The 17,596-nt window shown below is 39.6% G+C and overlaps 1 protein-coding gene across 1 annotated transcript; it reads left to right on the top strand.

Annotated features, from left to right (window-relative positions):
- The first annotated feature begins 7,667 nt into the window (after window positions 1–7,667).
- LOC110123548 (olfactory receptor 4D2-like) lies at window positions 7,668–8,603 on the top strand. Its single transcript, XM_020871566.2, has one exon. The coding sequence runs from the start codon at window positions 7,668–7,670 to the stop codon at window positions 8,601–8,603; it is 936 nt and encodes a 311-aa protein (XP_020727225.2).
- The last annotated feature ends 8,993 nt before the right edge of the window (window positions 8,604–17,596 follow it).

Here is a 17,596-nt window from a genome sequence, read left to right on the forward strand (position 1 = left end):
CAGTTCAAAAGCATCGATTCTTCAACACTCAGCTTTCTTTATGATCCAACTCTTACGTCCATTCGTGACTACTGGAAAAACCATAGTTTTTTACTAGACAGGCCTGTGTTGGCAAAGTAATGTCTCTGCTTTTTAATATGCTGTCTACTTAACATATAATCTATTAAAAGTGGTGTATCAGTCAAGGTTCTGCCAGAGAAACAGGACCAGTATGATATGGAAGTGTTGTGAAGAAAGAAATTTTCCTCCACCATTCTAGGTTCTCCTGGCTGGTCTATGAAATTGACATAAGACAAATTAAGAGAAAAAAGTCAAGCACAGTTTGAGAACATGTATACATGGTAGAGAACCAGGCAAACTGAATAACCCACCAAAAACATTCACCTTGAATACCATCTTCAGCTAAAGACAAAGAAAAGGTGTTGGAGGAAGTTGCGTGGGACTCCAAAAGGGAGGAAGACAATTCACATGGAAGTGGAAAAGAAGGTGTTTGATAAGTAAATACTTGCTGGTCCATGTAGAGACAATGGAACACGGAGTGGACCCTGATCTCTAGGTCCGGTCCCCCCTACACACACACACACACACACAAATACACACCTAATCCATATTCTTTGTAGGCAAATCTGGTGAAAACCCATTCTGGAAACAGGTTCTCTATTTAAATTCTTTAGACAGCTAAAGGGGAAAGTCAAGGTTTCTTCCTGAGTCTTTTGAGCCTTGACAACTTTCAGCTCAAAATAATCCTAAGACATTTCGGGGTGGAAATTTTTATAGTATTATATATGAAGAGGGAGAGAGAGATATATATTCCAAGGAATTCCTTACCTGATTGCCAGACTGGTTTGGTAAGTATGAAGTCTGTAGGGCAGGCCAACAAGAAGGGCAGGCTGGAATTTTGGGGCAGGAAGCTCTGCAGTCCAGAACTGCATCCTCTTCGAGGAAAGCTCAATTCTGCTGTTAAAACTTTTTTTTTTTTTAAAAAGTAATTAATTTATTTTAATTGGAAGATAAGTACAGTATTGTTATGGTTTTTGCCATACATCAACATGAATCAGCCACAGGTATACATGTGTACCCCCCACCCTGAACTCTCTCCCACCTCCCTCCCCACCCTACCCTTCTGGACTGTCCCAGAGCACTGGCTTTGGATGCCCTTGCCTCAAACTTGATGCATCAAACTTGCACTGGTCATAATTTATTGAATCTGGTACATCCACATTGGCTAGGATAATCTCCTTTACTTAAAATGAATGGATGGGACTTCCCTGGCTGTTCAGTGGTTAACACTCCACTATTCAACTGTAGGGGGCAGGGTTCAGTTGCTGGTCTGGGAACTAAGATCTCCCAGGCTGTCTAGTATGGCCAAAAGAAAAAAAAATTTTTTTAATGAATTGATTGTAAAAAAATAAAATTAGCTGATTAGAGAATCAATCACATCTATAAAATACATTCACAGCAACACCCAGATTCAAGTTTGAATAACTGAAAACTACAAACTAGTCGATTGACACATAAAACCACCCATCAAGAGGGGAATCATTAATCATCAATGACTTAGTCCTCTCTCAATGTGGATGTAAAAAAAAAAAAAGTTCCTTCTAAATGTATCCTGTATTTAGCCGTTTGAAGTTAGGCAAATATATATATATATTTAGATATCTGATACATAGGATAATAATTTTCTCATCTCAGTGTACATGACTGGGTCTTTATTCCATTCTGGCCATTCTTGTCTTTGGAACTCATGTTGGCAAGAGGATGCAGTAAACAGATGATGAGGTTTGGTGAACATTTTACAGAATCACATGTGCTCCTACAAGAGAATATATAAAGTGGGACATATCAGGTTTCTCTTGTTGAAAACTAAATCAGAATCTGTATCAAAATCATCTACATCATAGTGAGATGGACACGTCCTGTCCCTTCCCCAGACAGGAAGGCTACTTTTGTGTGACTTAATTTTATTTTCTTATTTTACTTTTTTTTCATTGTGAATCAATCTTTTTTTTGAGGCTTTTATTTATTTTTTTTCCATTTATTTTTATTAGTTGGAGGCTAATTACTTTACATCATTACAGTAGTTTTTGTTATACATTGAAATGAATTAGCCATGGATTTACATGTATTCCCCATCCCAGTCCCCCCTCCCACCTCCTTCTCCACCCGATCCCTCTGGGTCTTCCCAGTGCACCAGGCCCTAGCACTTGTCTCATGTACCCAACCTGGGCTGGTTATCTGTTTCACCCTAGATAATATACATGTTTCAATGCTGTTCTCTTGAAACATCCCACCCTCGCCTTCTCCCAGAGTCCACAAGTCTGTTCTATACATGTGAGTCTCTTTTTCTGTTTTGCATATAGGGTTATCATTACCATATTTCTAAAGTCCACATATATGTGTTAGTATACTGTAATGGTCTTTATCTTTCTGGCTTACTTCGCTCTGTATAATGGGCTCCAGTTTCATCCATCTCATTAGAACTGATTCAAACGAATTCTTTTTAACAGCTGAGTAATATTCCATGGTGTATATGTACCACAGCTTCCTCATCCATTCGTCTGCTGATGGGCATCTAGGTTGCTTCCATGTCCTGGCTATTATAAACAGTGCTGCGATGAACATTGGGGTGCACGTGTCTCTTTCAGATCTGGTTTCCTTGGTGTGTATGCCCAGAAGTGGGATTGCTGGGTCATATGGCAGTTCTATTTCCAGCTTTTTAAGAAATCTCCACACTGTTTTCCATAGTGGCTGTACTAATTTGCATTCCCACCAACAGTGTAAGAGGGTTCCCTTTTCTCCACACCCTCTCCAGCATTTATTGCTTGTAGACTTTTGGATAGCAGCCATCCTGACTGGCGTACAATGGTACATCATTATATTTTTGATTTGCATTTCTCTGATAATGAGTGATGTTGAGCATCTTTTCATGTGTTTGTTAGCCATCTGTATGTCTTCCTTGGAGAAATGTCTGTTGAGTTCTTTGGCCCATTTTTGATTGGGTCATTTATTTTTCTGGAGTTGAGCTGGAGGAGTTGCTTGTATATTTTTGAGATTAATCCTTTGTCTGTTGCTTTGCTTGCTATTATTTTCTCCCAATCTGAGGGCTGTCTTTTCACCTTGCTTATAGTTTCCTTTGTTGTGCAAAAGCTTCTAAGTTTCATTAGGTCCCATTTGTTTTTTTTTTTTTTTTGCTTTTATTTCTGAAATTCTGGGATGTGGGTCATAGAGGATCCTGCTGTGATTTATGTCGGAGAGTGTTTTGCCTATGTTCTCCTCTAGGAGTTTGATAGTTTCTGGTCTTACATTTAGATCTTTAATCCATTTTGAGTTTATTTTTGTGCATGGTGTTAGAAAGTGTTCTAGTTTCATTCTTTTACAGGTGGTTGACCAGTTTTCCCAGCACCACTTGTTAAAGAGGTTATCTTTTTTCCATTGTATATCCTTGCCTCCTTTGTCGAAGATAAGGTGTCCATAGGTTTGTGGATTTATCTCTGAGCTTTCTATTCTGTTCCATTGATCTATATGTCTGTCTTTGTGCCAGTACCATACTGTCTTGATGACTGTGGCTTTGTAGTATAGTCTGAAGTCAGGCAGATTGATTCCTCCAGTTCCATTCTTCTTTCTCAGGATTACTTTGGCTATTTGAGGTTTTTTGTATTTCCATACAAATTGTGAAATTATTTGTTCTAGTTCTGTGAAAAATACCGTTGGTAGTTTGATAGGGAATTGCATTGAATCTATAGATTGCTTTGGGTAGTATAGCCATTTTGACAATATTGATTCTTCCAATCCATGAACACGGTATATTTCTCCATCTGTTTGTGTCCTCTTTGATTTCTTTCATCAGTGTTTTATAGTTTTCTATGTATAGGTCTTTTGTTTCTTTAGGTAGATATACTCCTAAGTATTTTATTCTTTTTGTTGCAATGGTGAATGGTATTGTTTCCTTAATTTCTCTTTCTGTTTTCTCATTGTTAGTGTATAGGAATGCAAGAGATTTCTGTGTGTTAATTTTATATCCTGCAACTTTACTGTATTCATTGATTAGCTCTAGTAATTTTCTGGTAGAGTCTTTAGGGTTTTCTATGTAGAGGATCATGTCATCTGCAAACAGAGAGAGTTTCACTTCTTCTTTTCCTATCTGGATTCCTTTTACTTCTTTTTCTGCCCTGATTGCTGTGGCCAACACTTCCAAAACTATGTTGAATAGTAGTGGTGAGAGTGGGCACCCTTGTCTTGTTCCTGATTTCAGGGGAAATGCTTTCAATTTTTCACCATTGAGGGTGATGCTTGCTGTGGGTTTGTCATATATAGCTTTGATTATGTTGAGGTATGTTCCTTCTATTCCTGCTTTCTGGAGAGTTTTAATCATAAATGGATGTTGAATTTTGTCAAAGGCTTTTTCTGCATCTATTGAGATAATCATATGGTTTTTATCTTTCAATTTGTTAATGTGGTGTATTACATTGATTGACTTGCGGATATTAAAGAATCCTTGAATTCCTGGGGTGAATCAATCTTAAAATGGACTAGAGCTCTAAATAAGAACTTTTTTTTGAAAAAATTATTTATGTATGTGGCTGTGCTGGGTCTGTTTCTGGAAGAGCTTCACATACTACTCTTACCTGCCATTATATTTTATTTTGCCAAGAATGAGCATTTGTAGTACAATAATTCAGACCAACCTGGAAACTTACATGTATCTCAGAGAGCTCTGTCTAAAAAATCAGACCATTTTTAAAGCACATCAAGTTTAAAATGCCAATTAATTCCAGTTTTGATCAATCCCTCGTAATGGGCATTGCATAAGTTTCCTGTACCAGTCCTTGCATTAGAGGTAGTAAGAGTTCACAGGTAAAGAATGCTGGCATTTAAACAGATGATGTACTGGACTTGGGGCTTCCTTGATGGCTCAGTGGCTAGAGAACTCATCCACAATGCAGAAAACACAGGAGATGCGGGTTTGATTCCTGGGTCAGGAATATTCCCTAGAGGAAGGCATGGCAACCCACTCCGGTATTCTTGCCTGGATAATCTCATGGGCAGAGGAGCCTGGTGGGCTACAGTCTAAAGGGTCATGAAGAGTCATACATGACTGAGTGACTAAGCATGCAGGCACATAGTGGACATGGGTACAGATGGTAAATCAAAATGGGGCTTCAGTTGCCAAAATAAAGTGCACGTTTTACAGGACAGTAAGGTTCTGTTGAACTGATACCATATATCTGCCCATGTATGACTTTCTCTAAGTAAAAATCAATTAGGCTTAAAAGTAGAAGAAAAAGAAAAAGGGAAGAAGAAAGAGAAGAAGAAGGAAAGAAATCAGGCCTGTTATCTCAGATTGTACAAGAGAGAGAACAGTCCTTATACTGATGAGCAACTCCATGCTTCTCAAAGTGTGTTGCCTGAAACAGAGAAATCAGCATCATCTGAGAATTTGTTACAGATGCAAATTCTTGGCCTTATCATTGATCAACAGAATGAGGAAGTCTGGAGCTTGGGCACTGTGATTTGTCTTTTAACCAGCTCTCCAGGTGATGGTCTCAAGGGAAAGAATCGAAGGAACGGGTTCTTCTAAAACTACCAGAGAAACTGTTTCTTTTGAAGAGACTCTTGTAGTTCTAGATCTTGGCCTGAGATCCTACATGCTACAAATCTATAAAATTGTATTGTCCTTGGTCCTTTTGACCCTGAGGAATAACTCTTAATGAATGTGTGTTTCTGAGAGATTTTCAAACTTTTTAACAAGTCCCATTGCTCCCTTGTCCCCAGTGGTAATCAACCCAACCCTGCCTCCTGAATCGAGTCCAGTAGTTTCTCCTCAAGGATATTCCCTCTTCCCCTAGAGTCACACCCTTTGTTGTATACATGATGTTTGGGCAGTGGCTAGGAAACTAAGTTCGCAGAAAAGGGATCTTCAAGGAGATGCAAGACATGAGGGCTCTCTCCCATTCTGGGCTGAAGGAAGGTTCGAGATCAGGGGTTTCTCACCTGTAGACAGAGCAGCTGTTAATAAGAATCCAGACACACTTGCTGGAGAGTGCAGAGAAAAGGCAAAGGATTTAGACTTGATGATAGTAAGGCTAAAGTGTGAGGAAAGCTTCAGAAAATAATGCAGGGGAAATGGGGTGTTGAAAACAGATTTTCCAATGAGGGATGATATTGAGAGCAAAGGATAGGAAAATACACCACAGAGTTCTCCACATGGTCACATTGAACAGGCATAATTACCTACTAATTCATTATGACAGCAACTTTTTTTGAGCAACTGTTGAATCAGAGTTGCTATTACAGGTTCTGGGGCTGCTAAGCTACTGGACTTACAATCTTGTTAAGAGGGACAACGGAAAAAAATATGATGAGATGAAAATGACCTCTGATGGACAATACATTGCAGGAAGCAGGTGGGGGTGGGGAGTGAGACAAGGCAGGGGAGTGAGAAGGCCACTTAACTCTCACCTGTCACCCTTATCTCTCACCTTCTGTGTCCTTCTTCACCTTTGTTCCCAGCCTCTTCTCTCCCCCTCCACTTTCCCCTTCCCCTTCCTTCCTCTTAATATCCCCTCTTCATTCTTTTGACAACACCCTGGTGGCTCAGACAGTAAAGAATCTGCCTGCAATGCAGGATACCTGGGTTTGAAAGATCCCCTGGAAAAAGAAATGACAACCCACTCTAGTATTCTTTATTCCTTTGTCTGTACTATTTCTCTTATTTAAACATCTTCCTTCTTCATCTATCTTTGTATTCAGTAACAGAAATTCTTGGGCCTTTTAAAGGAGCCCTTCCATTCCCCTTTTTACAAAACCCATCACCTATTTCTTAATCCAGAAAATCTCTCTCCACCTTCTCATGTCTCAGCACAAACACCATGTATATACTGTTAACTCATCCAGTAAGGGACCACATACAGCAGTGATGGGGGGACATTCCCTATAATTGTTTACCCGCCCAGCAGTCAATGCCACATGCTTTTTGAGTATTGACTATGAGCAAGCATGAGCACTGCAGTGCACAGATTAATTGAGAGTCAAGGCACATGTCTGTAGTGGCACATTATGGTTGAATCAGGAGGAAAAATCTAGAAATACAAAAAGTTCACAAACTTTTAGATGTAATAACTGTTGCATGAGAAATGACTGGTACAAACATGTATTAGAGACTGTAAGAAGGCAGATTTTCAGTGGGAGACTACACAGAGGAGAGTGTTTACTATTTATTATTCCAGATGCTATTCTAGGAAACTTATGTGTTATCTTATATAATGCCCTAGACAATGTATAGTGATAAAACTTTTAATTCCACCTTAGAAGTGGAAACTGAGACAAAGAACTTAAATAACTTATTGTGGATCACATGTCAAGGATTAAAAAAACTCTGTAGTTTGACTACAAGTCTGCTGGACTCCAAGTGTCTTCCTATTACTACATTACACTGAATTTTTTAAAGCAGGTTGTATATGTCATGAATGGCTTTAAGATATCTAAAGAATATATATTCCAGTACCAACTAGTACACATTCTAGAGCCAAGGTCATTTAGTCAGCACCTGGAATTATGATGTGCATATCAATGTCCATTATCTAAACCCAGACACTCAATTTGAGGCCCGGGCAGTAATACATTGCTTCTGTGGTGTGTTTTCTGTAGGTTATGGAGTAGACACCATGTTATCAGGGAACCACACTTGGGTGCCAGAATTTGTCTTCCTGGGACTCTCACAGACTCAGGAGCTCCAGCTTGTCTTGTTTCTGGTGTTCCTGTTTGTTTATATCACCACTGTCATGGGAAACCTCCTCATCATGGTCACAGTGACCTCTGATTCCAGGCTCCACACACCCATGTATTTTCTGCTGCGAAACCTGGCTGTCACAGACCTCTGCTATTCCACAGTCACTGCCCCGAAGATGCTGGTGGACTTCTTCTCTGAGAAGAAGACCATCTCCTACCAGGGCTGCATGGCCCAGATCTTCTTCTTCCACTTTCTGGGAGGTGCCATGGTCTTCTTCCTGTCAGTGATGGCCTATGACCGCCTTGTTGCCATCTCCCGGCCCCTCCACTATGTCACCATCATGAACACTCAGGTCTGTGCTGGGCTGGTGGCAGCCAGCTGGGTGGGAGGATTCATCCATTCGATTTCCCAACTGGCTCTGATGCTCCCTCTGCCTTTCTGCGGCCCCAACGTCTTAGATAACTTCTACTGTGATGTTCCACAAGTGCTGAGACTTGCCTGCACTGACACCTCCCTCCTGGAGTTCCTTATCATTTCCAACAGTGGGGTGCTGGTCCTCATCTGGTTCCTCCTCCTCCTGATCTCCTACTCAGCCATCCTGGTGATGCTGAGGTCCCACTCAGGGAAGGCGAAGAGGAAGGCAGCTTCCACCTGTACCAACCACATCATCGTGGTGTCTATGGTCTTCATTCCCAGCATTTACCTCTATGCCCGGCCCTTCACCTCCTTCTCCATGGACAAGGCTGTGTCCGTTAGCCAAACTGTCATGACCCCCATGCTCAACCCCATGATCTATGCCCTGAGGAACCAGGAGATGCAGGCAGCAGTGAAGAGATTAGGGAGGCATCCTCTGGCTTCTAAAAGTGAGTGACAGTGGGTTCCTCACTTCTCTTGGACTTTGTTTTCTTTGTAGAATGGGCATAGAGAGCTACTGTATCTCCCCTGTTCACAACTTGTGGATATGTTGTACAGATTATCATAGAAGTGAATACACAGTGAACCTAAGCAACTTACTCAGACTTTTTGGCAAAATTGATAATATCCTTATTTTTTATTTTGATGTTGATTTGAATACTCCTATGACAAGATATGTTATCATGGAAGCATTTGAAAGCCACAGCTTCTTTGTGGACAGTTTCTTCTTAGGATGGCAGCATTCTCCCCCAGAAGAGCAGTTCTGTTTTCTGTACCTGATCTCTTTTCCCAGTACCCCTTTTTGTGTGAGTCTGGATTGTTGGAGACTGCACAGGATCCGGAGTCTTTAGCCTGAAATTGGAGACTGTGTCCATTACTTACCAAATGGATGACCTTGAATGAGACAGCTGGCGTCTCTTGAACCCTTAATTTCTTCTTCAACAAATTCACTGAAACTAATATGTGACCCCAAACCTTCCAGTAACAGAATCAAAAATTGTTACAAAACACTGAGTGATACAATAACTGTAAAAAATAACTGTATTTTTATTTTCAAATTGGAAATTATCATGTTTCAGATATTTTCACTGTATATTTTAATATAGTATAATAATTATTACAAGTAAAAGATCATGTTTAAAAACTTATTGGAAAAGACCCTGATGCTGGGAAAGACTGATGGTAAAGAAGGAGGCAGCAGAAAATGAGGATGGTTAGATAGCATCATCGACTCAATATTCATGAATTTGAGCAGAATTAGGGAGATAGTGAAGGACAGGTGAGCCTGGAGTGCTGCAGTCCATGGGGTCACAAAGAGTCAGACAAGAGTTAGTAACTGAACAACAGTAACAACAAATGCATATACATTATAATACACAACATTATCAGTATAGTGTCTAAACATTCATGTATACAGTAGTCAGTTCAAGAATCACATGGTACAAGTAACTTCCCTATAGGTGCTCTCTACCACATCACTTCTCTCCAAATGAAACCACTTGCTTGAATTTTGTGTTTATCATTCCATCGTTTATAAAAATAATCTCACCACACCTTTACATAATCAGCATAGTGTTTTATTTAGCTTTTTTGAGCTTTATACAAACATTAGACTGGATACAATATTCTGGGATTTGCTTTTTTTTCACTCCACATTATGTTTCTAAATGCCACATGTTACTCTGTTTGGCTGTAGTTCATTCTTTGCACTGCTGTATAATATTCCTTTGTGAGAATAAGCTTAGTGGGATTGTTCCAGTTTTTCTCTTGCAAACAGTGCTCTTTTGAATATTCTTTTTCTTGTCTCCAGTTGTTATGTTGAGGAAATATGAGTCATTATATATTTAAAAGTGGAATTCCTGAGCCATGAGATCTTCAAAGATTTATCTTTACAAAACTATGCCAAATTCTTTTCCAAAGTTGTTAATGCATTGCATTTCATCAGCAGTGTTGAGGTATTCCTACTGATTCATATCCTCCTAACATTTGCTATTGGCAGATTTTTTCATTTTTGCTAATTTAGTGGGTTAAAAAAATGGAATTTAAGTGTATCCTTAATTTGCATTTCTCTAACATTTACTTCCAACTTTTTATTGTATGCAGGTTTCTCATGAATGCATTTTGTTCCCTTTCCTCTTACTTTTTCTAGTTAGTGTATGAGTTCTTAGGTAAGTTATTTGTTGACCTATTATCAGCTATATTTATTATAGTACTTTCTTCCAGTTGTGACTTGTCTTCCTTATTCTTTGTGTTAGATTTCATGTAGTCAGTTTTATTTTAGTATTAGTTCATATTGAAATCTTATTTTTAAAAATTGCCTCTTATCCATAGGACAAAGTGATATGATATTCTGCTATGTAGTTCTTCTAGCTTTAAAAAAAAAAGATTTAAAACCATTTTTAACTTTTTGAAAAATTTCACACTTACAGAAAATTTGCAGGTAGAGCATAATGTACTTTTTCCCTGAAAGTCTGAGCATAAGTTACAAACTTGATGCCCACCACTCCTTAATATTTGTGTGTATTTTCTGCAAAAATACCAATACTGCTGTACAGTGAGGTATGGCATTTTTGTGATGTTACCAGGAATATCTCAGAAGTCATGCTCTGCTGCTATTTTCAGCCTATGAGGTGTAAGAAATTTTGCTTTGTCCTATTGCTCATGTCTCATCACTTTGATTACTAAGAGGTGTTCATTATGCTTATCACTTAAGTTATAGATTTTCACTTGGAAGTTAGTAAATATTTTGTGGGAAGGTACTTTGAGACTATGTGAATATCTAGTTTCTTACCAAACTTCCAATTTATTCCTTTATACCTGTGTGAAATTAATTTTCCCTTTTTTTGTTCATTACGTTATAATCTGTTATTATCATTACTTATTTTGATGCTTCAATTACCTCAGAACTGGCTGGCCAGAATCTGTAAGCTGGCTTCTGTGTTCTTTTTATTGTTTGAGCACTTCTTTTCCTACCTGCCCACTGAAATGCCCCATGCTTATCTTGTACCTTCTCTGCTCCAGCTCTGGACTCACCTATTTCAGTAAACAGTCCTACTTCCTTTGAGTGGAGAATGGTACTGAAACGCAAATCTGAGTGCTGGGTGTGTTTATATATAACAGTCCTATTCAATCTTTGTCTATCTTTCTCTATCTATCTATCTACCTCTATCATCCGTGTAACTAATGAAAATCATATATTCACACAGATACTTCCATTCCCAATGGTACATCATAGAATTCTTTCTATTTTTCTTTTTCTATACTTATAATTCCTTTCTCTGGTGAGGAAACTGGCTCCCATTATTCTCTCTATATATATAAAGTTATTATATATTTATATTATTCTTTATATATATAATTATGTATTACATATATTTCAAGTCACATAAAATTAATTATTTAATTCACCCTTTCTATGAAAACCTCTCCCGTAGTACTTCTGTCTACATTTCCTCTCTCTCTCCTGATACTTTCCTCACTGCACTTGGGCTTTGGTATCACACAGCAGGCCAGCTCCCTGCTCAGACACTTTCCCTACCCTACTCATGCTCCAACACCCCCCATCAGAATCTTCCAGTGTGGAAACCCTTCTCACCCTGCTTGGGCTCTGACAGTTGACACCAGGCTGCACCTCTGCATAGACACCCTTCTCATCCATTTGGAGATACACTACCCAAGCTGAGTCATCCCACCATAGAAACCGTCTTCTCACCTTGAGTAAACACCACAGTGGGTAGCTCCAAAGGGACACTCAGACTCTGACAACCCATTCTGGGGCCCATCTTGTGGACAACCTAATTAATTGTATTTTTGTTCTACATTCAGAGGATAATTCCTCAATTCTACCTTCCAACCCTCTATTAAAGTTTTCATTTCTGAAAATATATTTTAATTTCCAAGCATTCTTTTTGTTCTATAACATTTTCATGCCTTATTTTTTCATGTCATTATTTTATGCATATTATATCTTTTTGCTTCTCTCAAAGGATGATAGCTATATAAACTTTTCTTCTGTTTCCTATACATTTTGGCTTTGCTTCTGATTCATTTTCCTATTTATTGTTTTTTTCCTTTTGTGTTAATGGTCTTCCTTAATCCCTTGTGATCCTTGGCTACCTGCACTCAAGAGCAAGACATTAAAACACAAACTTCTACCTCTCTTTATGTTAAAACCTTTAGACTTCATCTTAGGAGTTCAGGTGGATATCATCTGTTTACTGGAGGTTGTCCAAATGTCAAAACATGGAGGTACATTTTTCTGGGGTTACTGTTTCTGCAAAGAAAAATCTTGCTTTCCTGTCTTCTCACCTTGAGTTAAATACTCAAATTTAGTGCTAGGTTGGGGAGAAAGATGGGTCTCAGTACCTATTTACAGCGTAAATTCTTACCTGACCTCCTCTCATTTACATTACTTGCATTTGAGTTCATGACCGCTGTTAAGAGTTTTCCTATATAAGACAGACTTTGCATCCCTGTCAACCTCCTGTTGCCTCTGGCCCATCATGTTCAGTCCACAATGCAGGTGCTTTATAAGAAGATAGTCTTGTTTTCTGGGGTCTGTCCAAAACCATTGCCAACCACTTATCCTTTGTTTGTCCCCAAACAAAATCGTGCAGTCTCCTAGAACATTTAGAAGCCAGGCTTCCTGATGTGTGTATCTGATCCAGGATTGAAAATTTCAACAAAAAATGTATTAGTCAAGGAGCTTCTGGAGAAGGTTTCTGCTCCATGATTACAGGCAAGATATGCAGAAGAGACTTCCCCCAAACGTATCGTCACCTTCAGCCTTTGAATGAGATGTGTGAGAACACACACCATAATGAAGCAAGGAGGCATCCTGGCTCATGAGGGAGAGGTCAAGGGCAGCACAGACTCACTGAACCAGTGTCCTGATATCGCTGAGTTAGTGGGTGCTTGGGGGCTCACAGTCTTCCACTCCTGATGTTTCTTAATATTTTTAATCTTCCTCCTTCTTTCTTAGCCCCCAATTCCTGTTCCCTTTCTCATCTACCTCCTCACTCTCCTCACATCTTTAATAATTTTGAATTTGAGATAGGCTGAATCAAGGACAGAGGAAAAGTTATAGGCCTTTAACTCCCCTGATTAAGTCTTTGATGAAACAGGATGTGGTATGAACAAACAGTGGAGCTCTATACTGCTCTGTCCATCCTCTCAACTCTCCCCACTCTCCTCCTCCCTGCTGCCTCTGAGGCCCTACTAAGTAGATTCTTCTTCTGTGTAATGTCCTCCCTGGTTCTCACCTCTCTCAAGGTAAAACCTAAATGTGTGGGCCTGGTCCCTTAGCACAACTCACAGTGATCCCTGCCTGCTCTCCGCCCAATGTCCCACCACTTCCTCTGTGCTCCAGCCTCGTCGAGGCTTTCAGGGCTCACGGAGTCTGTGCTGTCCCATTTCATCTTTGGTTTCTGTTCTTCCTGCCAGACACTTTCCCTCCTTTGTCTGCCTGACAGACTTGAACTTCACTTCTGTTTAAATATCATCTTCTCTCCAAAGACTTCCTTCTCTCCCAGTCATGGCTATTTCCTCAATCTGATAACCTTTGAGCATTCCCATAGTAGAGCTCTCTCCTTTCTGAAATGCATTTACTTTCCCCATCAGCAGCTGAGTTCCTTGAGAAGAGAATGTATTATTTTTGTATCCTCAGCATTGAGCATAGAGATGGACTCAATCTACCTTTTACTGCTCTCTTACTCTTAAAAAGGATAACTCTCAGTTCTGTTAAAAAATTGACCTAAATCAAATAGATAGCCAAATACTTCTCCAGCAAAGATGGGTTCATTTGGAACCAGCAGAGAATTGCAGTTCAGGGTATGCATTGTTGGTGGGCCATGTGCAAGTCCTTCAGGGAAGAGAAGAAGGAGCTTTTATAAAGAGGGAAAGGGGAGTGGGAGGCTGCAGTAACAAAGCATCCGTGGCTCTTCACAGACTGAGTCCTTGCCTGTCTTTTCAAATGGAAGCAGGGAAGTCTTTCTTCTTATTTTTGGTTTTGGAGGTTGTTGTAGGGTGTGAGAACTCCTCCATCTGTTCTGATTCTACTTAATTGAAGTTTTAGTTTATTAATTTTTAAGCATTCATTGAACTTTCACAATGGTCCAAGTAACTCCAAAAAATAATACACTAGAATCATTTCTTTAAAACAGCAAATTACATACAGTCTCACTCTGAGGAATCAACGTGGAGGCTCAGATGTGCCTTCAGTTCAGTTCAGTTCAGTCACTCAGTCATGTCCGACTCTTTGCAACCCCATGGACTGCAGCACACCAGACCTCCCTGTCTATCACCAACTCCTGGAGTTTACTCAAACTCATGTCCATTGAGTCGGTGATGCCATCCAGCCATCTCATCCTCTGTCGTCCCCTTCTCCTCCTGCCTTCAATTTTTCCCAGCATCAGGGTCTTTTCCAATGAGTCAGCTCCTCCCATGAGGTGGCCAAAGTACTGGAGTTTCAGCTTCAGCATCAGTCCTTCCAATGAACACCCAGGACTGATCTCCTTTAGGATGGACTGGTTGGATCTCCTTGCAGTCCAAGGGACTCTCAAGAGTCTTCAACACCACGGTTCAAAAACATCAATTCTTCAGTCCTCAGCTTTCTTTATAGTCCAACTCTCACATCCATACATGACCACTGGGAAAACCATAGCCTTGACTACATGGACCTTTGTTGGCAAAGTGATGTCTCTGCTTTTTAATATGCTATCTAGGTTGGTCATAACTTTCCTTCCAAGGAGTAAGCGTCTTTTAATTTCATGGCTCCAATCACCATCTGCAGTGATTTTGGAGCCCCCCAAAATAAAGTCTGACACTGCTTCCACTGTTTCCCCATCTATTTCCCATGAAATAATGGGGCCAGATTGCATGATGTTAGTTTTCTGAATGTTTAGCTTTAAGCCAATTTTTTCACTCTCCTCTTTCACTTTCATTAAGAGGCTTTTTAGTTCCTCTTCACTTTCTGCCATAAGGATGGTGTCATCTGCATATCTGAGGTTATTGATATTTCTCCTGACAACCTTGATTCCAGCTTGTGCTTCTTCCAGCCTAGTGTTTCTCATGATGTACTCTGCATATAAGTTAAATAAGCAGGGTGACAATATATAGCCTTGATGTACTCCTTTTCTTATTTGGAACCAGTCTGTTGGTCCATGTCCAGTTCTAACTGTTGCTTCCTGACCTGCATATAGTTTTCTCAAGAGGCAGGTCAGGTAGTCTGCTATTCCCATCTCTTTCAGAATTTTCCACAGTTTATTATGATCCACACAGTTAAAGGCTTTGGTGTAGTCAATAAAGCAGAAATAAAAAAAAATAAAGCAGAAATAGATGTTTTTCTGGAACTCTCTTGCTTTTTTGATGATCCAGTAGATGCTGGCAATTTAATCTCTGGTTCCTCTGCCTTTTCTAAAACCAGCTTGAACATCTGGAAGTTCACAGTTCACATATTGCTGAAGCCTGGCTTGGAGAATTTTGAGCATTACTTTACTAGCATGTGAGATGAGAGCAATTGTGCAGTCGTTTGAGCATTCTTTGGGATTGCCTGCCTAGTAGATACTTTATTATCTTATGTGCCTTGAGAAAAGAAATATAAAGACAGAGGAAACAATGACTTTTAAAAAATAAAAGTATTTCTTTTTTAAAAGAACAATAATTGCTTTACAGAATTTTGTTGTTTTCTGTCAAATCTCAACATGAATCAGCCATAGGTATACATATAGCATCTCCCTTTTGAACTCCCTCCCATCTCCCTCCCCATCCCACCCCTCTAGGTTGATACAGAGCATGAGCAAATTCCCATTGGCTATCCATTTTACATATGGTAATGTAAATTTCCTTGTTACTGTCATCATACATCTCACCCTCTCCTCCCCTCTCCCTATGACCATAAGTCTATTCTCTATGCTTGTTTCTCCACTAATGCCCTGCAAATAAATTCTTCAGTACCATTTTTCTAGATTCTGTATTGATGCATTAGAATGCTTACTTATCTTTTGCTATCTGACTTACTTCACTCTGGATAATAGGCTCTGGGTTCATCCACCTCATTAGAACTGCCTTAATGCATTCCTTTTTATGGCTGGGTAATAATTTCATTGTGTATATGTACAAAAGCTTCTTTATCCATTCATCTGTCGATGGACATCTAGGTTGCTTTCATGTTCCAGGTATTGTAAATAGTGCAGCAAAAAAATGGGATACATGTGTCTCTTTCAGTTTTGGTAAGAGTGGGATTTCTGGGTCACATGGTTGTTTTATACCTAGCTTTTTAAGGAATCTCCATACTGTCTTCCTTCATGGCTGTATCAATTTACATTCCCACCAACAGTTCAAGAACAATCCTTTTTTCCACACCCTCTCCAGCATTTATTGTTTGTAGACTTTTTGATTCTGAAACATGTGAGGTGATATTTCATTCTAGTTTTGATTTGCATTTCTCTAATTATGAGCAGTTTGCAGCCATGAGATTAAGAGACGCTTACTCCTTGGAAGGAAAGTTATGACCAATCTAGATAGCATATTAAAAAGCAGAGACATTACTTTGCCAACAAAGGTCCATCTAGTCAAGGCTATGGTTTTTTCAGTGATCATGTATGGATGTGAGAGTTGGACTATAAAGAAAGCTGAGTGCTGAAGAATTGAGGCTTTTGAACTGTGGTGTTGGAGAAGACTTTTGAGAGTCCCTTGGACTGCAAGGAGATCCAACCAGTCCATCCTAAAGGAGATCAGTCCTGGGTGTCCATTGGAAGGACTGATGCTGAAGCTGAAACTCCAGTACTTTAGCCACCTCATGTGAGGAGCTGACTCATTGGAAAAGACCCTGATGCTGGGAAAAATTGAAGGCAGGAGGAGAAGGGGACGACAGAGGATGAGATGGCTGGATGGCATAACTGACTCAATGGACATGAGTTTGAGTAAACTCTGGGAGTTGGTGATGGACAGGGAGGCCTGGTGTACTGCGATTCATGTGGTCGCAAAGATTCGGACATGACTCAGCAACTGAACTGAACTGAACTGAATCTTGAGCGACGGTGAGCATCTTTTCAAGTGTTTATTAGCCATCTGTATGTCTTCTTTGGAGAAATATCTGTTTAGGTCTGTTACCCACTTTTTGATTGGGTTGATTGCTTTTTTGGTGTTGAGCTGTATAAGCTGCTTGTATATTTCAGAAATTAATCCTTTGTCAGTTATTTTAGTTGCTATTATTTTCTCCCATTGAGGGTTGACTTTTCACCTTACTTATAGTTTCCTTTGCTGTGCAAAAGCTTTTAAGTTTAATCAGGTCCCACTTGCTTACTTTTGTTTTTATTTCCATTACTATAGGAGGTGGGCCATAGAGAATCTTGCTTTGATTTATGTCATTGAGTGTTCTGCCTACATTTTCCTCTAAGAATGTTATAGTTTCTCATCTTACACTTAGGTCTTTAATTCATTTTGAGTTTA

Source organism: Odocoileus virginianus, chromosome 17, assembly GCF_023699985.2.
Source record: "Odocoileus virginianus isolate 20LAN1187 ecotype Illinois chromosome 17, Ovbor_1.2, whole genome shotgun sequence".
In the NCBI taxonomy this organism is placed as follows: Eukaryota; Metazoa; Chordata; class Mammalia; order Artiodactyla; family Cervidae; genus Odocoileus; species Odocoileus virginianus.

Coding starts and splice junctions, on each gene's coding strand:
- LOC110123548 (XM_020871566.2), top strand. CDS start 7,668: ATGTTATCAGGGAACCACACTTGGGTGCCAGAATTTGTCTTCCTGGGA.